The sequence below is a fragment of the Megalopta genalis genome, chromosome 16 (genome assembly GCF_051020955.1).
Source record: "Megalopta genalis isolate 19385.01 chromosome 16, iyMegGena1_principal, whole genome shotgun sequence".
NCBI classification, from domain to species: Eukaryota; Metazoa; Arthropoda; class Insecta; order Hymenoptera; family Halictidae; genus Megalopta; species Megalopta genalis.
Window position 1 is genome coordinate 7012073 of NC_135028.1, and position 25644 is coordinate 7037716.

Below are 25644 nucleotides of genomic sequence, written 5' to 3' on the forward strand. Positions count from 1 at the left end.
ATTGTATGTTATTGTATAATTTGTGAAATTATATATTATTGCATATTAACAGAATTAAATAATATTATTATTGTATATTAATTATATATTACTGTATAATTTGTTAAATTATATATTACTGTATAATTTGTTGAATTATATGTTATTGTATAATTTGTTAAATTATATATTACTGTATAATTTATTACTTATATATTATTATATATTATTACATATTATTATTGTATAATTTATTACTTATATATTATTATATATTATTACATATTATTATTATATAATTTATTACTTATATTTAATTATTGATTAAATTATTGAAACTCGATCTATTTAATTTATACGCTGTAATGTTTGATGTTTCAATTATTATTGTATAATTATTATATAATATCTTAATTAACGTCAAGGATCATCCAGCGGGAACTTCTCGTGCTACCATAAGAGAATTTAATTTCTATTTCCATGATAAAGAATTCCTTCCATTATCGTTGCGAAGATTAACCGTACCGTGAAATGTACAGCGTAAACGACCCTAAACAACCCTACTTCAGTCAGCTAGTAATAACGTTTTTTTTCAGTAACAAATACTCTTTAATGACGAGAGAGAGAGAGAGAGAGAGAGAGAGAGAAAGTGAATTTGCATAGCTTAATAGCTGGAACCACTAAATCCACTATCTCCAAAAAGTTGCGAGAATTTCAGGGTCGTTATCCGTGTAACGAAGGCTCCGTAATGATAACAAGTTCAGTCCATCGACCTCCGCATGAAAAGCGGCGGCCAGTTACTTTAAATTCACTAGAAATTGCATCCGGAATTATGCAATTATGCGGCCAAATGATCGGACGGAATCTGACGTGTCGTCCTGTCAAGAATGCCATTTAATTATATATATATATATATATGTTAAATTGTTCTGTTTTGATTTATATATATATTAATTTATTGTTCATTCTATTATTAATTATTATTGATATTGTTATTGTTTATTAATTTTAATTTATGTATTAAAGCGTTCCGTTCGATTATGTCGATGCATTTAATTATATTTGTATATTAAATTGTTCTGTTTTGATTTATATATTAATTTGTATATTGATTTTATTATTAATTATTGTTGATATTATTATTATTTATTAATTTTAATTTGTATGTTAAAGTTATTACGTTACGTTCTTTAATTAATTTATGAAGATGTTATATAAATAAAATTAGTTATATTATGTTATATATATTAATTATATTATATTAATATATATTAATCATATTACGTTGATATATATTAATTATATTATATTATATTAATATATATTAATTATGTTACGTCAATATATATTAATTATATTATATTAATATATATGAATCATGTTACGTTGATATATATTAATTATATTATATTAATATATATTAATGATATTACATTTATATACATTAATTATATTACGTTAACATATATCAATTACATTATATTAATTATATAATTAAACGATGATTTTCAAGGTGTCTTATAATCTCGTCAGTCAACGTATTTTAATACAAAATTGTACGAAATAGAATGACTCGTTGAACAGAAATAAAAAACAAACACGTCTCTGATTTCAATGAAAAAAGAAAGCTTTTTTGAACGAAGCACAAAAGCCACCATTACAATCGAACAAACGCTCGAACAAAATGTTAATAAAACCGAGAGAATTCGAAACCGAGGCACCGACACATGCGGCGAAACTGTAGAAATCTGGCGCCTGGTGCTCGAATATTTGGTACAAATAACTCGGATACGAGCAACGGTTCTACCATTGTCCGACGGAGAATTTTTATTCGGTTCGCGTGATCTGTAGCCGGCGATCTACAAATTTATGTATACAAACGGGGCGAGCATATCCGAAGCCCGGGGAAACTCATCGTGAAAACTGTTCTTCCCCCCTCGGCGGGAAGGGGGGAAACTCGGATATCGGATACAGGAAGCACCCGATTATAGGAAATACGTACTTGAATATGTGCGCCACAGGTGGCACGCAGATGCCCCAATATTTAACCCCATCGGCCACCTCCCAATATTGTTCCTTAAAGTCACGGGAGATTACATAAAGCCGTGGGAATTTACGCGCCAGCTCGAATGGTTGAGCACCCACCGGTCGTCGAATAATTCGGCAATTATTATTCGGTTGAAAACGCGGAGATCGTGTCCACCGAATAACACCGTCGAGCGTTCTTCCAAATTTTCATAGCGAGTCTCATAGTAATCTTTTAGACAATGTGGGGTTTTATATAAATTTGTGTTAATAAGATTTTATTTAATTTGATTGATTTTTTTGAGGTTATTTTGTCTCATAGTAATCTTTTAGACAATGTGGGGTTTTATATAAATTTATGTTAATAAGATTTTATTTAATTTGATTGATTTTTTTGAGGTTATTTTGTCTCATAGTAATCTTTTAGACAATGTTGGGTTTTATATAAATTTGTGTTAATAAGATTTTATTTAATTTGATTGATTTTTTTGAGGTTATTTTGTCTCATAGTAATCTTTTAGACAATGTTGGGTTTTATATAAATTTGTGTTAATAAGATTTTATTTAATTCGATTGATATTTTTGAGGTTATTTTGTCTCATAGTAATCTTTTAGACAATGTGGGGTTTTATATAAATTTGTGTTAATAAGATTTTATTTAATTTAATTTTTGAGGTTATTTTGTGTACGATTTTATTTATTGGAAATAAGATTTTAAGAATATGAAATTTATAATAGATTTGAGATTAAAATTGCATTTTCATATGAATTTATATAGAGTTATTGGCAAAATATAAAATTTGTAAATAAATTCATAAGGTAACTTTATATGAATTTATTTTAATAGAATTTTATTTTTAATTTGATTTATTCTTTTTGAGGTTATTTTGTGTACGATTTTATTTATTGGAAATAAGATTATAAGAATATGAAATTTATAATAGATTTGAGATTAAAATTGCATTTTTATATGAATTTATATAGAGTTATTGGCAAAAAAATTAATTTCAAGCGATAAAAAAGTGAATATGACTGAACTGGTGCATATATTTGTGCATATAAATGGATATATTTGTCCTAACATAAAAAAACGATATCTTTAATATTAAATTTCGGGGGATCAACGAAATTCTAAAGTGAGAAATCCGCGCGATTTGGAGTTCGACGAAAAAAAGAAAGGCACGAAAACGATATCGCATCCATCATTCGTCGATCATTAATAATCTATCGAGTGCTTCTGACAAGCACTGAGCCGCTTTATTTTTTTCTTTTGTAATTCGAGGTTCCGCGGGGAAGCGGGACGCGGTACATCCATTGTAACCGCGTAAATAAAAACCGACCAACACGAAATATCAATCTCGAGCCGGCGGTCTTTCCAGCCGTCTTCTTCGCCCCCCCCCCCCCCTCGTCCAGGTTTTTGCTAATCTAGCCGACGACCGCGCGGAATAAAAAGGCGTCGGGTCAAGAAAAAAATTAGACACGTCGTTATTCGGGACAATTTGCCGGTGTCACGGTAGTCTCGGTGGCAACACTGCGAAGATATCGCGTCATTTCGACCGGCCGCAGAAAGAACATGCGATGCGCATAATTTATCAAAAATTTGAGAAAAATTTGAGAAGTTAGAATCGGCAATTTTTTGCATAGTAGATACAAAAACATATTATAGACAAATTCAACTTTTTTTGGACAAGCTAGGCTTAAAAAGTATGACGAAAAAATGCACGAGAATAATATGATGCAACTAGCAATTGTTTACCACTGTATATACTGTACAAATATTAGAAATTATATAATTGAGGTATACCAGGAGATTTCTGAGATAATTCCGAGCAACTTTTTCCTTTACAAAAATCTTCTCCGATGCGTCGTTTACGAGTTATTGACGAAAAAAGGCTGAGCAATCACAGGCGAGCGCGGCTGGCTCGGCCGCCTCGCGCCAGCCGCGGTCGACCCTCATTGGTCACTGTCTTTCGTCGATAACTCGTAAACGAAGCCTCGGAGAAAATTTTTGTAAAGGAAAAAGTTTCTCGAAATAACCTCAGGGACCCCTAATTTCCCGGAAGTACCATAATTTTGGGACACTTTGTTTATATACATATACAATCAAAGTGTTAAATAAATTTTCGTTTTATATACAGTATATACAGTGTATAAAACGAAAATCTATTTAATAATAATAATAATAATAATAATGATTATTATTATTATTAAACTTAATTAATTAAATGAACTAGTTAACCAAAATCAACTGAAACATAAGAATTATAATGCACTCTGCTAATTTGTGTAATAGAACAATGAAAAAATATCTTAATTCGACGAGCATGAATTACAATGAAATCGTGTAATTATTGAATCTAAAAAGGGAGGGGGGGATTCGGTAAAGCAACAAACCGTTGGGAAATATACAGGCGAAATTGGAGAATTATTCTGGTAACGTTACAATAGAATTATCGTTTAATTGTATCCACCGATATGTAGATGCGTAATCTATTGCGACAACGCTTTTCTTTACAAGCTCGACGTGAATGAGTGTTTGCTATAATACTCGGTGCGCCATAATTGTGCAATTAACGCAGGGAACATGTTACGGAAACAATTATAATATAACGTTATCATTTTGCAAAATTAATATTTTTCTAAATATGTTGTAATTACAACGGACATCGAATATCGATGTCTGGTTATGTTATTTTAAGTAATGGTGTATAAATAGTTAGAAAATACGTCTGTGCTCTCCCAAACCATAAGAATGATATTATTATTATCTAACAAAATATGTTTACTTGTAGGTTTATTGATTTTTATGCAATTCAATTTTGCAATGTCAACGGTATATTTTCATTTTTATTATTGATAAGTAATGTTTTTCATTGTTCATTCAGTAGATTTTGGTTAACTAGTTAATTTAATTAATTGAGTTAAGCAGCTTCTAACACTTTTCAATTTTTTCACTGCTTTTCTTATTTTGAGAAACTCCGAAATTCATTTATTGTCAAATTAGCATTATCTCTTACTAGAAAATTATTATCACCAATTAATTGTATATAATATTTTATGATTTTTTGACCACGTCTCTCAGACGTGATAATCATTTTTGATCCGATTTTTGGAGCACGTGTCTCACACGTGGTGGTCATTTCTAGCCAGATTTTTGGACCACGTCTTTTAGACGTGATAGCCATTTCTGGCCCGAACTTTGGACCACGTCTCTCAGACGTGATAATCATTTTTGGCCCGATTTCTTGACCACGTGTGGGACACGTGGTGATCATTTCTGGCCCAAATTTTGGACCACGTCTCCCAAACGTGATAATCATTTCTGTACCACGTCTTCCAGACGCGATAATCAATTTCGACCCGATCTTTCTACCACGTGTCTCACACGTGGTTGCAGAGCATACTATATCAATTTTTCCTAATTTCGGCGCACATTACTTCGAATTACGCCGTACCACGATCGGCAGGCTCGCAAAATTCATACCGACGCGAAGCATTGAAATCCGCGAACACAGAGAAGTCCGCGTTTTAATCATCGCTATTCGTGTCACAGTTACAGACACTCGTTGCTCGTCGTTCCAGCGTAAAAGTTGCTCGTACAATTCCGTCCGGGAACGCCGCGGCAGCGTAATAAATGTAGGCCGTCGAATTAGACGGACGAAGTAGATCCGGGAAATCGATGCGCGGATACGCGGCGGTTTGTTATCGAACTTTTCTTCGATATATTCGACCGGCTCGCAAGCACGGTCCGGCGAACTATCTTCCGACGGATGTATTCACCGCCTAATACAACCGAGCAGTGTTTGGCGGCTCCGGATGCCGATGGGATCTGATAAATCGATGGGGAGCCAACAACACGCGGAAAGGAACTATAGAAAGAGAGAAACGCCCGGACATGTTCGACCAGCACCGAGATCCTGAAAATTCCATTTCATAGCCTGCCGTGTGCTGCGGTCTGCCTATTACCTCCGAAATGTTTGAAATACACCGCCAGAACTGCCGACACATTTTCACAGGGTAGCAACTTTTTAGGATTTCGAGCAAATGACTAGAATTGTTCTCCGAGATGTTAATTGTAACGTGAGTTGTTGTAAACTTATATTATAACATATGTTATATGTTATATGTACATATATACAGAGTGTCCCGAAAATGTCTCGTGATCCGGAAATGGGAGGTTCCTGAGGTGATTTGAAGCAACTTTTTCCTTTGCGAAAATGTTCTCCGCGGCTTCGTTTACGAGTTATTGATGAGAGAACGGTGGCCAATCAGAGGCGAGAGCGGTAGACGCGACGCTCATTGGCTGGGCCGCCTAGCGCCAGCCTAGCGCCAGCTTAGCGCCAACCACGCTCGCCTCTCATTGGCCACCGTTCTTTCGTCAATAACTCGTGAACGACGCCTCGCAGAAAATTTTCGCAAAGGAAAAAGTTGCTTCGAATGACCTCAGGAATCTCTGTTCTCAATTTCCCGGAAGTACCATAATTATGGGGCAAACGTTACCCCACAAATGTTCGCTAATTGCTATTAAGCATATAAATACAAATTAATCCGAAACATAAATATTGCAATTAAATGAATCAAATAAAATATATAAAAAATAATTAAAATATTCACTACTTTGGTGATCTTTCAATAAATCAAAAATTATGCGTTTTCGAGGCCGTTCCCGAGGATTTCGCCAAGAATTTTCGCTTAAATAATGTACGACTTTTCGCTTAAAATAAAACGACGACAGCTTGAAATAAAATAACCCCGACATAACCTTGACATTGAATAACGAACGATCATTCTCCAATATAACCGGGGAAACATGAAGGCGTAATTATCACGAAAAAGAAGTCGGCATGCAATTTCGACCGGCAATTTCAATCGAGTTTATCGGCCATCTCGGTGAAACAGCGCGCGCCGCGCCCGGAATCAGACCTTCCGGTTACGTCCCAGGAATTTCTAGTTCGCAGAACTCACGGAGAGGCCGTGGATCACGAGAGCGGAGCGGGACGGGTGGAGGCGCCGCGCCGGGACGGTCGCCGCCTCCGAAGGATTGTGTAACTCTGCTCGCTAATGGAATCGGACGAGGCAGCCTCGTCAAAAAGTTGATCAACTTGCCGCGCCAGACCGTGTCCGGAGCCGGGCGATTCCGCGGCAAGAAATTTCTGGAAGCGTGAGTTTAATAAGGAGGCTGATGGACACGTAACGTCCTGTCGAGCTCCCTCCGCGGCCGGAGAGTCGTCGAGAGCCAAAGGTCGTTGACCCCGAACAGAGCAGAGAGAAGCTTCGAACTGTTTTCGAGCGGAGGGGGGCGAGGGAAAAAAAAAGAAAGACGACCGATTCGAACAGGGCGGAGAAACTTCCGCTCAAAAGGGCGCGCTTTTAAGGAGGAGATTAGGTGTGTACAGTGTCCGACAGTGATCCTCGTTAGCCAAGCGCGAATCCATTGGACTTCTTTTTTTGTCGGAGAAAATGAAACTCGGTGCTCGAGTTCTCGCGCGAACTGAATGAGCAATCGCGACGGTTTTTCATGGTTCTCATATTCGAGCGCGCTTTCTTTTTAGACTTTTCAGATTGGTGTTCTTTCTGATCAATTTCGCGTGGATTAATTTATATTATTCTTTTTATATATTCGTACCTTTTTTTTAGACAGGTAGTTGCTTTTGAGGAGAATACTAACGCAAAATGTTACCATTTCTTTGTGACGAGTGTACACTCGTAAGGGTACGCGTGAAAAATAAGGGATTGCTTAAGAAGGATATACGGGGTGTCGCGAAAATGTCTTGCGAATGGAAGCGAGGGGTTCCTGAGGTCATTTGGAGGAACTTCTTCCTTTGCGAAAATGCGATCCGAGGATTCGTTTACGAGTTATCGACGGAAAACGTGGACCAATCGGAGAGCGAATGCGGCCGGCGCTCCGCCCTTACCGCGTCGCGCTGGCCGATTGATGCAGCGGCAGTGGTCGCGAGGGCGTGGCGCGCGCTGATCTCGCCTCGCATTGGTCAGTGTTTTTCGTTAATAACTCGCAAACGAAGCGGCGGATTGCATTTTCGCTGAGGAAAAAGTTACTTCGAATGACCTCAGGAAACCCTGTATCCGTATTGCGAGATATTTTTAGGATGCAATATTAATTATATATTATTATTATATTTATTATATATTATCATTATTTGTTATTTTCATAGTATTATAATTATTATATTAAAGAACGAATTCGCCATTCCGAGTAACAGAAATAAAAGCATCTTTGTCGTCGTCTAGTAAACTAGTCTCTGCATCGTCTAAAAAACGAGTCGCAAATGAAAACAGCTATCGAAGCGTACTTTATTGGACCGCGAATAAAACAGAAGGGTTCATTAATTTAGCGCAATTTTTAATTGTATAGAATCTCGTCGATCTCTATATTCACAGCGTATTCAAAGATCAATGACCATCCTCGAAGTCGATCGTACAAAGAACCGAGATAAAGACAGAATCGAGAACCACGAGGAAACATCGTCTCAGAAAAGAAATAGAGCGTAGTAATACAGAAGATACATTTATATATTCGTTCGAATACTTTCTCGTCCTATTGTACATTCACCGATCGAAAGAAACACAAGAAAAAGCTTATTTTCCGAGTACAAAGTGCAGCAATTTCTCTCTAATTCGCGCTCCGAATGCGCGCAAAAATGGACAATTCGGGAAGAGCAGCCTCGCGGCTCGTTTTCATAGTTGTTAACAATCTCTAACTATAAAAACTTGTCACGAAGTTTCGAACAACAGTATCTCCTCTGCCCAAATTGTCGATTTTCGCGCGCGATCCGACCGCGAATTAGGGCGAAATTACAGTAAACAGCGAGCATCGCGACCAATTTGTTCGACAAGTGGCATCGTTCGAATTCTTGTAACTGTCGCTGTTCTCTACGGGTAGCAACGGCCAGACAACCAGGGCCGGTCTTTTTGCTGGTCTATGGTAATTTCAGAATGGATGGAACCCTGGCGGAGACGGACCAGCCCCGTTATATCGGAAACCGCGCGCTCTGGATGGAAATATTGTGCCCGGGATTATTTACATTTCAAACTAAGGAAGAAGAACAGGGCGAACTAGCACGGGCAACAACCATCCTCAAGGTTTACGAGGCTAGTTACGGATAGCGTTTTATGGTTGTCCAATTGTGAGGCCCACTTTGCTCGGCTACCGGGAACGTCCCACTAATTTCGGAACGAGTTCACTCGGCTCCGCCCACTTTCTATTATGCCGAATAACTTCCGCATCGAAGTTAAATAATCCCATTTCCATTCCCGTTTCTTCTCGTCATAACAACAATTATTTCGGTCGCCTGCTTCGCGAAATGCCGCCTTCGCCTTTCGCCGGCCGCCGCGGATCCGATCTTCGAGCGTTTGCGCAGTGACTAATCGCGATACGCAGCGATGTCTCCCTAATTGACGCTCAGATTGTGCAGAAAAATGGACAATTTGGGTTGTCGAATAATTCGTAACTATAAAAAGTTGTCCTAAGTTGTCCATTTCAGTGGATAATCCGTGCGTCAGTAAGAGAGACATATCTTTTTCGACTATAATAGACAATTTGGGAAGAGGAGATACGATTATGCGAGTCTTATAGCTCGTTCTTTTATGGTTGTCGAATAATTCGTAACTATAAAAACGAGAACCGCTCGAATAATCGCATCTCCTCTTCTCAAGTTGTCCATTTCAGTGGACAATCCGAGCGACAATTAGAGAGACATATCTTTTTCGACTATAATAGACAATTTGGGAAGAGGAAATACGATTATGCGAGTCTTATAGCTCGTTCTTTTATGGTTGTCGAATAATTCGTAACTATAAAAACGAGAACCGCTCGAATAATCGCATCTCCTTTTCCCAAGTTGTCCATTTCAGTGGACAATCCGAGCGTCAGTAAGAGAGACATATCTTCCTCGACAATAAAAACGTACAAACAAACGTTCTCACTTACGAAAAAATCCGTCATTTCACGCGTTCACGCGCGATTCACAGAACCTCGAGCAACCGAATTCTGACTGTACACCGTTCGCGAAGCTACTTTTTTCAACCCCTTCCGCAACGGTCCCCCGGAATGGCACCGTTCCGAGCGCACGTGTCATAAGGCCAGGTTCCGGCGAGAAGTTCTAACACGGTTAGTAGATTACGGTGGCGAAGTTGGGCCAAACATTCGAGGAACGCCCGCTGGTTCTGACTGGGGAGGATCGACGAGCCTCGCGGAGCAGATAATCAGAGCGTCTGGCGGAAAGGGTTAACGGCGAGAACGCGACGACGATGCTCGCGTTCAGTGGTTCCCTTCGAGGCCGCGGCGAAGCGACCGCCAACGCGAAAATTGGCACGCATCGCTTTCTAACGAGCGGAATTAAAGATTCGCCGACGCGATAACAACCCGCCGCCGACTAATGATTCACTCGCCGGCAATTACCGGGTCGCGCGCGCGCGGCTTCTCCGGTCGTTCAGATATTTCAGATATTCCAGCTGGCGATACCGTTTAACAGGGGGTGGGGAGAGAGGGGGGGTCGTTACGGGCGCCGTTTAGGAAATTATCTATTAACCGGCGATAAAAATGGCCGGCTCGCCCTCTCGAAATACCGGGCGGCGACTTTATAACTTCTAGCCGGTGTTCTTCCGGCAAGGGTGGGCCGCCGCCGCCCCTATAAAATTGTTACGGCTGTTTCATCGAACTTTCCCGCGGCCACTGCCGTCGAATTTCTTGCTCGTAAAGGTACCCCCGTGTTATTAAATCAAAATTTTCGGCGGTCACCGCGAGACCGTGTTGGCGCGTCGCGAGACGGGAGAATTCATCGGATCTCAGATTTGACTGCCGAACTTCGTTCCGCTGAATTATTCAACTTCGGGAATGTCTGATGGTCGCGCGGTGATACGAGAATAAATCCGTGGTATTAACGTTTGGTAATTAGAACGCGGATAGATTCGAGAGATTTTCGTTAATTATGGCTATTGGCGGGATGTAACCTCGTATCTCGCGGCTGAATATACAGCGTGTCCCAAAAATGTCTCGCAATCCGAAAGTGGCGGGTTCCTCGGCTCATTTGAAGCAACTTTTTCCTTTGCGAAAATTTTCTCCGAGGCGCCGTTAACGAGTTATTAACGAAAAACGGTGACCAATGAGAGGCGAGCTCGACTGGCGCGAGGCGACCGAGCCAATGAGCGGAACTGGGCTCCGCGCGCTGGTTGGCTGGGACGCCTCGCGCCAGCCGCGCTCGCCTTTGATTGGTCAGCCTTTTTTCGTTAATAACTCGTAAACGATGCATCGGAGAAAATTTTTGCAAAGGAAAAAGTTGCTTCGAATAACCTCAGGAATCTCTAATTTCCCAGAAGTACCATAATTTTGGGTCACCCTGTAGATAGACGCATATATAAAATGACTAGACTGCGGATTTTTATGCAAAATCAGAAGAATTGTTGACGTTAATTGTAAGAAATATCAGTTCGATAAAAAAAGTCTTTTCTGTTTTAATTAATGCAATATGTCGAAAATAGTGCAAAAGATGTCCTTAAATTTTTATAACCTCTTCATACATTTGCGTTCGACTTACTCATTTTTCATATGAATGCATAAAATCCGCAGTCTAAATATGACATGAGAAGATTAATTTCAGAATCGATCTTAAATTCTAGTAAAAATTCCATCCGCTCCTTAAAAATTTGTACGACCTGTGACAATATTATAGATGACGTCCCAGCATTTGATTTGCAATTAAATATTAAAAATATCCCGAGGATATTCTGCCCCCATTCGTCGTTTCTTTCGGAATTTCATATCATACTTTTCTGTCAATACTGTCAGAAAAAAAGATATTAAAACTGAGCATCCAGAAATGATTTTTCAGACTCAGTGTTATATGGAAAAAAGAAGAAAACTATTAAAAATTGAATATCAAATGAAATGAAATCTGATTCATTCAATTCATAATTTTGTGGCTGCATGGAAGAACACTGCAAGTAATATTTTTTTATTTCCTTATTAGTAGTATTTTAAATTGCATAATTTTTTACTTCGCACTAATAACGTTTCAAATTGCATAATTCTTTTGAGAATATAGCATTTCTTTTCACGAACTTTATTCTGATAAATATGTAAATCCTATATGTTGCAATTCAATTATAATTATATATAATAAAAATATTATAATAATATAATATATAATATATAATATATATATAATAATAATATAATATAATGTATATAATAATATGATATTAATATATATATATATATATATATATATATATATATATATATATATATATATAATACAATATATATATAATAATATATAATAATAATAATACATTAATTTATAATTACAGAATCAACTGATAAAGAATTATATTTCTGGATATAGAACAGTAGTTTTGATGCACATAGTACATCCGGCAAAGTTCAAAATTAAAAGAATGTCCAACAAAGCCTGAAATATTTTCAACTTGTTCCACATTGTTTGACTGCCATAATTCCAAAGTGCTGAAATGTTATTTTGACCCGCCGTCGAGAAACACGTCACAGTTCACAGATTCCTAAGTTTTCGAACGCTACACATGAACGGTCACCGTGCATTCGACGTCTGCACAACTTTCAGTTCCCGACCGTCATTCGTAGTTCACCAGTTCGAAAACAAACCACTTAGAAAAGCTACATCTCAACTCGAAAATCCCACCCGCATATCCCCTCCCGCCCAAAATAAGACGACGTCAGGTTGGATTCCATTACTCTTCGAGATACAGAGTGTCCCAAAAATGTCTCTGAATCCGGAACCAAAGGATTCCTCGGGCCATTTGAAGCAACTTTTTCCTTTGCGACAATGTTCTCCGATGCGTCGTTCACGAGTTATCGACGAAAGAACGGTGACCAATGAGGGGCGAGCGCGGCTGCCGCGCGGCGCCCGAGCCAACTAGCCGCGCGCGCTCGTCGGCTGGTCCGCCTGGCGCCAATCGCGCTCGCCTCTCATTGGCCCCCATTCTTTCGTCAATAACTCGCGAACGACGGCTCGCAGAACATTTCCGCAAAGGAAAAAGTTGCTTCAGATTACCTAAAGAACCTATTTCCAGATCGCAAAACATTCCTAGAACACCTGTACTCACTGTATCCTCGCTGCGGTTTAATTTACCTAACTTCGAACGAAACAAACAAACATGCATCGACTCACCGGTGATGTAGAAGTGACTGGAGCTGTTGTACAAGTTGGACGCGATGGGCTTGATGTTGTCGAAGGTGATTGTCTTCAGCAGGTTGTCCCTGAGGTCCAGGAAGTAAAGACTAGGCGCTCCGGCGAGGAAGTCCGGCTCCAGGCTGGTGAGCCTGTTGTCGTTCAGGCTGAGCTTCTGCAGGTTCCTTAAACCGTCGAGCGCCTTTCCCATGATGTACTTGATCCTGTTCGAGTCCAGTCGGAGCTCGCGCAACGCGGACATCTCGATGAAGGTGCTGGCGCCGATCATCGCGATCAGATTGTTCCGCAGGTCCAGCTTGGTCAAGCTTCTCAGACCGTGGAAGCTGTCCTTGGTGATCACGCTGATCTGGTTGTCGTTCAGTTCGAGCACCTCGAGCGAGGTCAGGTGCATGAACGCTTTGTCGTGGAGGGTGCTGATGTTGTTGTGGCAGAGGTACAGGCTCTTCATCGAGGGCAGATTCACGAACGTGTCCCTGCGAATGATGCGATTGCAATTGCAATTGGAACCGTGAAAAAGCGGGGCGCGCGACGCGGGGCCGCCTCGGCGCACCCAAACGGCGAGGTGAGAGACACTGACTGCGACGTCATCGAAGAAATTCCGCCGGGAGAACCAGCCGGAGGATGAGCTTTATGACCGTGTTAATGGCGCCCGGAGAAGTTCCACGTTACTTGCCCGCGAAATTGAATCGGCGCCGGTTTCGTCCCTCGGAGAGCCTTCGATTTTCTCCGAGGACCAGGATCTTCCGACGATTTTGTTCTTTTTTTACCAATTAGCACGTCCCGCGGAGAAATTCTCTTGCGTTTCGCTTTTACTTTGTCACCGGATAGAACCTGCTAATCGCATGTAAAGCCGACCACGCCGAACTTCGTTCTTTCGCCGTGTTTCCGGCGATTACAACTTTTCTGGTCATTCGATTAGCATTTAGCGCGGACGTTTCGACGAATCCTGTTGCGACGACGCGAGTGCGGGTATTACTGCGGTTTTTTTCGAATTTGTATAAACCGTGCGTTTGTTTCCTTTTTATCGTTTTAAAGCGGTGATTGTAGTAACGCGATTTATTTATTTATTATATATATATTATTATATTATCTATAATAATTATATATATAATTATATATGTAATTATATATTATTATTATTATTATCGATTTATTTATTTATTATATTCGAAAGAATATAATAAACAATTAATTGCGGTTATATAATATTTATAATGTAATGATTTTTATAATATATAGTGCCAATAATATAATTTAAATATATATATATATATTAAATATATGTTCATATATATATATAATTATATATATTAATAATATAATAATAATATAATAATATAATATATTATATATATATATATATATATTAAAATAAATATAATTTATGGTGCCAATAATATTTATAATGTAAACCGGAAGAAAATGAAAGAGGTATTGATTTTAATTATGTGTCGGTTGATTCACCCAGCCGGAATGTCTTCGAAAGTGTACAGCATTTATATTTGAGATCACGTTTTTTATTGGAATTACTCTTTTAAGACTATTTACTATTTGAAAAAAATATTTCTTGCTTTTAAGAAGCAACAGTTTTTGATGCATAGCCACAAAATACGAAGCAGAATGTGAGTTGCAATCGAGGCGGTCATAGAGACATAAATTATTAACACAACATGCGTGTACACAACGTTTCAATTTGCGAAACACAGAAAATATCGAATATGGCTGATTGTAAGCGCTTTTAATTGAATTGTAAGCGATCGTTTTATTTTGTATGTAATGCAAATTAGGTTAGAACATTATACGTGCACGTGCTACAGGAATGCATGCGAAATATATCTGTGAAATTATTCGTGAAACTTCAAACAAAATATTACTTATCAGGCTTTTATTAATACTTTGAAGTGTTTCTAGACTGTGGGACAATATTAAAAATAACGTGGATACCTTTCAATCTTGAAAATTGTCAAATATGTATATATATATATTGTCGATATATAGTATATTATAATATATACTATATATAATATATTATTATATATAGTATACTATAATGTATACTATATATAATATATTATAATATATAGTATATGTATTATATTACAATATATAGTATATTATATATGGTATATATAATATATTATAATATACATATGGTATAACTATAATTATCCTATATAATGTATATAATATATTATAATCTATAGTATAACTATAACTTTAATATATAGTATACATAATATATTGTAATATATAGTATATATATAGTATAATTATAATATATAGTATATATAGTATTATAACATTGTATATTATAATATTATATAGTATAACTAAAAGCGACGCTCCCGAGGATATAAGGATATTATACAAGATCACACAAAGATTATTAATCCTTATTAAATAAAAATATTAAAAATATCTAACATAACTCAGCCAGATAATATTTTTATAATAAAACATCCATTTTCTAAATCCCGAAAAAAACGTCTAACTAAATCTTCAAAATCCCGAAATAAACGTCTCACCGTCACCTTTTTAATACCTTTCACATATAAAACAAAGAAACGGAACTCTCCCGTTTCCTCGGTGCAATTAAAAAACCACGACAGTTGTAAAAAAAACTATCCGACACGAGAATCTATTTGCCGGTACAAATTCGCGGACAAACTCGCAGAGCAGACTATGTACTCGCGAGAGAGAGAGAGAGAGAGAGAGAGAGAGAGAGAGAGAGAGAGACAGACAGAGAGAGACAGAGAGAGAGAGAGATACAGAGAGAGACAGAGAGAGAGAGAGAGAGAGAGAGAGAGAGACAGACAGAGAGAGGAAGCCACAGAGCCGGGCCGGGCCGGGCCGGGCCGGGCCGGTATCGGGACAAAACGAGCGGTGTCATGAAGTTTCGCCACTCAATCAGCGGCCGCGATCGCTGAAACGCGTGTGGTGCTTTTAAAAGCACGCGCGGGGAAACGCTCGAGCCGCGAGCGAGCCCGTGAAAACTGCGGCATCCTCCGGACCGCATTGTCCGCGTTTCTATCGCGTGACCGACCGCTCCCCCCCCCCCCTCCCACCCTCCCGTAATCGAACGTCACCGATCTCCGCGCGTTTATTTATAGTGTCGCCGGGACCGGCAACAATGCCGAGATTACGAGAGCCCCGGCGCAATCGTGATCGCGCGATCGCGGCCGCGACACCCTCCAGTCGCGCCGATAAGGAGCTTTCAACGGGGGAAAACCGTGTCGCTGAACTCCGGCCGCACGCGCGCCCACCGGCACCCACGAGCACCCACGCGCTCGTGGGTCGTCCACGCCAGCCGCCTCTCGATCCCTCGATAATGCATTGCGTATGCACGCTCCGCGAACACGACAGATACCAAGCCGCGATACAAACGTTCTAGCAGCACGTTAATCCCGCGCCTTTGTGGTTTCATAACGCTCCTGACCTTGGGCGCTGTTTTAGACAGGGCTGTGGAAACGGCTTTTTTTTCATTTGTTCAGGTATTGCAGTTGTTTTTTTGCTTTTGTTTATTGTGCCGTGAAATTGGCTGCGGGACTGTTGGCAATATATTTTGTAATGTATTGTGTATATTTGTAATGTATTATATTGTAATATATTGTGTATATTTGTAATATATTATATTTATTATATATTATATCGTAATATATTAAATTTATACTGTATTTCTTATATACTATATATTAAATATAGTATAATTATATATTAATATACTATATTTACTATATATTGTATACTATATATTAAATATAGTATAATTTTTTTGTATATTAATATACTAAATATTTACTATATATTATATACTATATATTAAGTATAGAATAATTATATATTATCATATTATATTGTAATATGTTAGATATTAAATATAGTATAATGTGTGTGTGTGTGTGTGAGTGTGGTATATTAATATACTATATTTATTATACATTATATTTATTATATATTAGCTATATGTTTATATATTTCTATATTTATATTATGAAATATAATTTTATTTATTATTATATTATATATTTTTATTTATTTAATTTATAATATATATAATATAATAATATAATAAAAACTATATAATGTAATAACATAATAATGTTATTATAATAATAATTAACATATATTTATATGTTATATATATTAACATATATTAACAATAATAATTAACATAATAATAATAAATGAAATTTAATATATTAATATAAAAAAATATAATACATTACAAACATATATTATATACATATATATTTCTAATATATTATACTAATAATAATATATATAACATAATTTATAATAATAATACTAATATATATATATATATACTAATATATATAATAATAATATATTATTATTATCTCTTAAAATCAATTTTTCAGATCACCATTTTCACTTTTAATCGACTTTACTTATTCCACATTAACATACTTCTCATACTTCACCTAAAATTTATCTTTAGACCGATCGGACTGGATGATCTTATTCCGTCATCGATTAGTCGAATATACAGTCGCGAGAGAGACGCGGGCCGGCGGGGAGGAGAGGGTGGTGGATAACTTTGTAATACAGTTTCTATTGTTCGTATCGGGCAATCTTATTGCCCCGCAGAATTCATCCGATTCGAAGAGTACAAGCGGGGAAGGACTGAAACTTTGTAATGCAGTTTCTATTCCACGTAATGGATGATCGTGTTCCCCGCGTAGAATTATGCGATTCATTTCGAAAATAGAGCTCCCGTTATCTGGCACGAATCGTAATAATTTGCTCGACGATACAGAAGTTCCAACACCGGGAAGTGTACCGCACGAGCTGGTCTTTCTTTTTATGATTTATCGAACATTTTTGCTTTAAGTACGCGCGAATCGAAAGTCGATTGGCTGACTCGAAAGAATTTATACTACTTGGAGATCACAGAACGTGAACTTCTGTTCTTTGCTTCTATTTTCGAATCATTCAATTTTCATGATCTTTATGATCTTTACGATTTTATGATTTGACGATATTTTAAGAAACGTTTTATTTGTATTTAAGAATCACTGCTACGAAGTTTAAAATATGTATAACGTTAGTTGCAAATTAATATCTCGATATTTTTGCGTGTAGTACGTCATAATTAAATTGCGCTTTATGCCAAATAAAGATTATATAACTTAAATATTTGTAATGTATTATATTTTTAATAATATATAATATAATGTAATGTAATGTAATTGTAATATAATGTAATGTAATTGTAATATAATGTTATGTAATGTAATGTAATGTGATGTAATGTGATGTAACGTGATGTAACGTGATGTAATGTGCTGTAATGTGATGTAACGTGATGTAACGCGATGTAATGTAATGATGTAATGTGATGTAATGTAATGTAATGTAATGATGTAATGTAATGTAATGATGTAATGTAATGTAATGATGTAATGTAATGTAATGATGTAACGTAAAAAAAATGTAACGTAATAATTCTTTAATTAATTTTTATTAGATATATAGAAATATAGAGAATATTCTATTATAAAAAGAAGATATATTTCATACATTCTTTAATCAAATAAAAGTTCCAATTGACAGTTCAAATAGCGAAAATTATTAAATGTTATTCCCATAACTAAATATAATGCAACACTGTAAATAAATACAAATAACTATGAATACCCTATCCATAATACTAAATGATATACAGGGTGTCCCTCTTATCCTGCATTATATTCAAATATCTTCTTCAATTTCGTTTATATAAAAAAATGTGCCCCAACAAATTTATTTGATTCAAAAGTACGGATAATACGATTCATAGATATTTTTCTTGCAAGGTCACTTTTCCCGAGTTTCGAAGGTCGTCGTCATTTCTCGCGTATTGACACCTACTGTTCACGACACAGCATTGTAGAGCATATCGAGACGAATTTAACGACCTACGACACTACGACCTTTAAACGACCCTAAGTACATAAATGCGATACTTTTGGCTTGCCGCATAATGGACTGGACATCCATCCTGTTGAAACCACATCATTACTGCCGGTAATGCAGGCATCTCGTTGATGGAGTTCTCGGAGCAAAAGAAGATAATTTTCCGACCCACTGTACGGTGGAGGTCGGAGCGTCGGTCCTTTGGAACCGACTCTAAAGAGCTGTTGGCCAAACCAAACGTTTCGCGAGCTTATGGTACCTAATGGTATGGACCCCCCCCCCCTTTCTGTACCCGAAAATCTCTCGAAGCCAATAGACAATATTTTCAACATTAACTGTGCAGAATAAATAAATTTATTACTTGTAGAAAATACAAAAATGTTCGCAATTGTAAAATAACATAACCTTTAAACTAGCGTGGTTATTTCGCTCAAGGGCATTTGAAGGTCACAGTGTCGCAGCTCATTAAATTCGTCTTTGCATGCACTATCGTCCCGTATCATGAACAATAGGTGTTAATACGCGTGAAATATCGATGACCTTCAAAACTCGCGAAAAGCGACCTTGAAGAAAAAAGACCTAGCAATCATAATATTGCTACCTTTGAATCAAACAAATTTGTTACGACACATTTTTTCATACAAGCGAAATTAATGGAGGCATTTGATTGTGCAGGAATTAAGGAAACACCCTATATATAGTCAAAAATAATAATATAGTAAAAACTCTAAAAATCAAAACAAGGTATTCGTTTAACGTGTACGGCTTTTGGTGTTAGAGGAGATATTTATAAATGGAAATGTATACAGGGTGTCCCAAAATTATGGCACTTCCGAGAAATGGCGGGTCCCTAAGGTCATTTCAAGCAACTTTTTCCTTTACAAAATTTTTCTTCGAGGCTTCGTTTACGATTTATTAGCGAAAAACACTGACTAATGAGGAGCGAGCGCGGCTGGCGCGCGGCGGCCGAGCCAACGAGCGGAACTAGGCTTCGCGCGCTCGTTGGCTGGGCCGCCTAGCGCCAGCCTAGCGCCAGCCGAGCTCGCCTCTCATTGGTCACCGTTCTTTCGTCAATAACTCGTAAACGGTGCCTCGTAGAAAATTCTTGCAAAGGAAAAAGTTGCTTCGAATTACTTCAGGAACCCCTCATTTCCCGGAAATGCCATAATTTTGGAATTCCCTGTACAATGTATCGCATAAATACGAGCCATCCTAAGTCTTATCAGCGAGAATTATAATAAATAATTATAACGTGTATATTATGAATTATACGAACAATCGAACTGACTATTATTTATACTATTCATATAAATAGTTATTTCATGTTCTAATATATTCTGCGAGTATTAACGCGTATCGTTTATTCTCCTATTCTACTCACTGCCCAAAATTCATTCAGTCTCGTCATTTTACACGCGGCGTCCCCCGCGAATCTTCTCGACAGTCGACGAACTATTTTTCCAGCGGAATAGTTAATCCCGCCAATGAATCGTAGCGCGCGCGAGGAACGTGTCCGCGCAGCCCGTATACCCGCATGGCGCAGCTCGCTAATTGATCAATCAATTATTAACCGCGTCAAACACCGGTTTACAGGGATTTCAAGAGCTACCGAGGCTCGCGACATTCCGTCATCGCGCCGCAGCCGCAACCGCCGCCGCGTCTATTTCGATTATATTATCGGATACGCGGCGCCGATTCGACGAAACGAGTTCGAGCCACGAATTCCCGGCGCATCGACGGCTCGAGAAATTCCGCGGCAATTTGTCCCGCCTTGTGTTCCAGCGCGAAGTGTCGCTCCACGCCGAGCTAAAGACGTTTCCAATTTATCCGCCGGTGGCGGGCGGAGCTCGCAGTACGGCATAATTGAACGAATCATTCGGAATTATGAAGGGCCCTCGGGCGTTGGAGGGTCCTCTCGTCGTTCCGAGACTATTGAAAGCGGAATCGCAGACGCGGGCTCGCGTGGCCATTGTCCCACGCGTCTGTCGCTGATTAGTCCACGCAACGATTGCAGTTTGATAAACATCATTTGAGCCGTTTATTTTGAATGTGGCATAAGTCACTTTTTCAAAAAAATCGAGTTAATGGTAATGCTAATTACAATTGAAATTATCTTTTCATTTTAAAAAAATTTGCGATCAATAAGTTGAGAACTATTGAGATTTGTTCGAGAGAAGTTTTGCTAATTAATGATAAGTGTGTGTGAAGTATTGTTTTGAATTATTTTCAGTATTTTGAAAAAAGTTGTGATCACTGGACTTATTTTTATAAGTGCAAAAGAATAGTGCAGTTTTGTAAATTATATTATATTATAATATAATATAATGTAATATTATATGACATAACATAACATAATATAATATAATATAATATAATATAATATAATATAGTATAATATAATATAATATAATATAATATAATATAATATAATATAATATAATATTGGAGCAGCTGAAATGCTTCTATGCGCATTTATAATAATATTATACAATAATAATAATAATAATATATAATATAATAATAATATAATATAATATTATATATTATATTATATTATTATATTATATTATACTACAGTTATTTAAAGAATTTGAAACAAAACACGATTTCCGAGGACTCAATCACTCCTATTGATGACAACAATTAAATTGAACTGATGTATTTTCATATAAATTACTTATACTTATGTTTCAAAATGTACTAATTATTTTTATATTTTATGAATATTAAAATAAAAAATACTTAAATCAAACCTTTACATTAAATATGTTCATGGTACAAATTATTATTATACATGTAATTTATCCAACAATTTCAGTGCCGTGACAAACTTGGAATCGCTTATATCGTTTTTCAATTAAATTAGTTCTCCAATTGAATCGGACTCGGCAAAATTTCAACAAAAGTTGTTCTTGTTAAATATTATTATTATTTTTATTAATATGGAGAGTTTATGTTTGTTTGTTTAGGAATTATAGGGTAGGGTTGGGCATTATTCGAATTGTTTCGAAGAAATATTTAGGTGAAGGTAATTTATTTGAATGTCTATTATATTTTGATAAGTTGAGTTCAATCTTACAAGCTATGGCATGCAGTGAAACATACTAAACGAAATATATGCTACTGTGCGTTGTAAAAAATAAATGCGTCCATCAGGCAAAATATATTTTCAACAAATCAGACTTTATTGCTTTTCACATTCGTTCGCAATTACAGATAGCTCGAATAACAGCAAACAGGTTTAGTTAAGTAAATAAATAAATGCTAATATAAAATAGAGTAAAATACAATTAAAAAATAAAACAGTCATTGCATTACAACTTAATTCTAGATCATAACAGTCACACATACACATCTCAAAGAAATTGCAACAGCAAAAGGATTAAGCCTTTGTCCTACAACCACGTGTGGGACACGTGAACAGATTATCGGGCCAGAAATTTGAGCCAGAAATGATTACCACGTGTTAGACACGTGATTAGTTGATCGAGCCATAAATGATCACCACGTATGAGACACGTGGTCAAAAATAGAGCCAGAAACGATTAGCACGTGTGTGACACATGATCAAAAAGTTGAACCATAAATGATTACCACGTGGTCAGACGATCGGGCCAGAAACGATCACCACGTGTCTCACACGTGGTCAAAAAATCTGGCCAGAAATGATCACCACGTGGACAAAAGATCGAGCCAGAAATGATTACCAAATCTGTGCGACACGTGATAAAAAAATCGAGCCAGTAACAATTACCACGTGTCTCACACGTGGTAAGATAATCAATCTAAAAAATCCACATTCATTCGGCAAGACAACACGCGCCAACTCAAACTGAAAACATGCGAGAATGTCCAAGCAATCGTAACGAGCACGCGTCGAACCGAACGGAACACGCGTCATTATAATAACAACGATACAACCATTAACAATAAATATCGATGCACCGGCACTTGGCCGCGTTACAAATTGCGTGCGCGAATCGAATTAACCGGATACACGTGTAGAGAGAGAGAGAGAGAGAGAGAGAGAGAGAGAGAGAGAGAGAGAAAGAGAGAGAGAGAGAGAGAGAGAGAGAGAGAGAGCGGATATCGTTACCTGTTGATCTCGGCGATACGGTTCTCGTTCAGATTGATCACCGACAGGTTCTTCATGTTCTCGAACGCGTGGCTGCCGAGCGTCGCTATGGAGCTCCGGTTCACCTTGATCTCCGTGATCGTCGAGAGATTCGAGAACGCGTATTCGGCGAGCTGGTCGATCTTCGCGTAAAGGAACGCGATCTTCTGCAGATTCTTCAGCTGGCGTAACAGCTGCGTGGGTATGTACTCCAAGCTGTTCACCGTCTGCACGATGAACGTAAGCTCCTGCAGATAGATCTGCGAGGTGAAATAATCCCAGGTCGGGTCGGTCAGATTCATCGGCTTCAGGATCATGCACTTCGCGGCGGTCGCGTTCTTCGCCGGATAGCCGTCGCAGAGGCAGACGATCGGCATGTTTTGGTCGACCATGTTGCAGATGTTCACTTCCTTCGTCTCCTTGCCGACCTTCTTCTTGCCGCGGGACCTCGTCGACGCGGACAGGCTCGCGGAGAGCAACGAGGCCACCAAGAGCACTTGGAAGCACAGCGAGATCCACGGCAGGTGCCTCATGGTGCGGCCGTTCGTCTGGAACACAACGTGATTCGCCGGTGTTAGAAAGTCTTCGGCGAACGCGACGCGATCGGTTAGCAACTATATTATGAGATCTAGACGAGGGTTATTGTTTTGAACCTTTACACTCGAAGCTATTTTAATTATATATTAAACATACTGTCTGATCTACAGTGTTTTTATTTTATACGATTTATTGCGATTTATGCATATGAAAGCCTATTGGCCGGTACAAAACTTGCAATTTTAGGAGTCTTCTAGATATAAACGAGTCTGACACTGTTACAATTATTTTGAAAAATAGTACAGCAATTTTTAGTGGCGTCTCAGAGTCGTCAGTCGAGGGCAAAGGGTTAAAAAAATGATCACCACGTGTGAGACACGTGGTAAGATAATCAATTACAAAATCCGGATGACGGTTATTGTTTAAAAAATAAAGCTACGTGCACCGTAGCTTTATTGCACAAAAATGATCAGTAATGATTTATTAATAATTTTTACATAGATTTAATTTATTTATTCAATTTGATCCGTGCACCATAGCTTTATTGTACGAAAATAATTAATAGATAATTATTAATCATTTTTGTGCTACGATCTCGTTCGAAGTTTGATCAGCGTGCCACAGCTTTATCGCACGAAACCACAGCGTTTAGTAATAACAATCATCTTCACGGGCCCCGCGAATCCAAGTTGGATATTAGAGAGTTAGCCTGAAACTATTTATCCTTTGGTAATCCAATATCTGTCGACGTACAGCGAGAGAGGTATGTGCTCGACCTAATTCGCCAAAAGTCAATTTCGTCAAATTCTGGTTAATCACAGGTTAATCTGTGACTTGCCACAAATTAGCGGTTACGGAAGTATCCCAGCTATTTCATCTTAAAGCGTGCAAAAACTTCAATTAAAGGAACTCAACGGCGAGCCTTTGTTTACCTATATTACACACGTGCAACTATTATTTTTAATTGCAGTAAACGTTTCTTAAATAATATGAAGTTTGACGATAAGTTTAATAATACTATAAAATTCTTCCTATAATAGATGCTGTCAGTGCGCATGGTTTTTGTTTCACACTGCTTGCAGCGATCGAGTTTCGAAAATAATAATATTATAATAAGAGATTTTCTGCAATAACATAATAATTAATACAATATATTATAATATAATTTAATATAGTATAATATAATATAATATAATATAATATGGTATAATATGGTATAATATAATATAATATAATATAATATAATATAATATAATATAATATAATATAATATAATATAATATAATATAATATAATATAATATAATATAATATAATATAATATAATATAATATAATATAATATAATATAATATAATATAATATAATATAATATAATATAATATAATATAATATAATATAATATAATATAATATAATATAATATAATATAATATAATATAATATAATATAATATAATATAATATAAAATAATATAATATAATATCGTATAATATATAATATAATACAATGTTATAATAATTTTTATTAATATAAATACTTTCCACATATTAGGTACAGTATTACTCGTAACACTGAATTATGTTCGCGTTATGTAACGTATCATGTACGGCAACGTATGAATTTCCTGCTATCGTGGAATCCGCTTCACGTCTTTATTGCATTTGCATGCGTCGCATTCCGGAAAATCCTCGAAAATATGACAAATGTAAGCAGTTTATATACAAAGTACGTTGCAAGAGATGCGTGAACAAAAAATACTGTATGCTAATAGGTACGCTATACAGCGTAGCTCAACGAAAACAAAAGATCACCGACGTTGAGACGATCACAAATTTAATTACAATTAAAAATTTAATTTTAAACTTCACAATTTAACAAATTATTACA

The 25644-nt window shown here is 37.0% G+C and overlaps 1 protein-coding gene across 2 annotated transcripts in view; it reads right to left on the minus strand.

The window, feature by feature from the left end:
- Window positions 1-25644, minus strand: part of Con (leucine rich repeat protein connectin) — a 618546-nt gene that overhangs the window by 233374 nt on the left and 359528 nt on the right. For both annotated transcript variants that reach the window (XM_076526778.1, XM_076526779.1), the window contains 2 exons: window positions 23203-23768; window positions 13170-13663 (listed from right to left, as the gene is read on the minus strand). In XM_076526778.1, coding sequence (XP_076382893.1) covers window positions 13170-13663; window positions 23203-23753 — 1045 coding nt within the window. In that variant the 5' untranslated portion in view covers window positions 23754-23768. The remainder of the gene's footprint in view (window positions 1-13169; window positions 13664-23202; window positions 23769-25644) is intronic.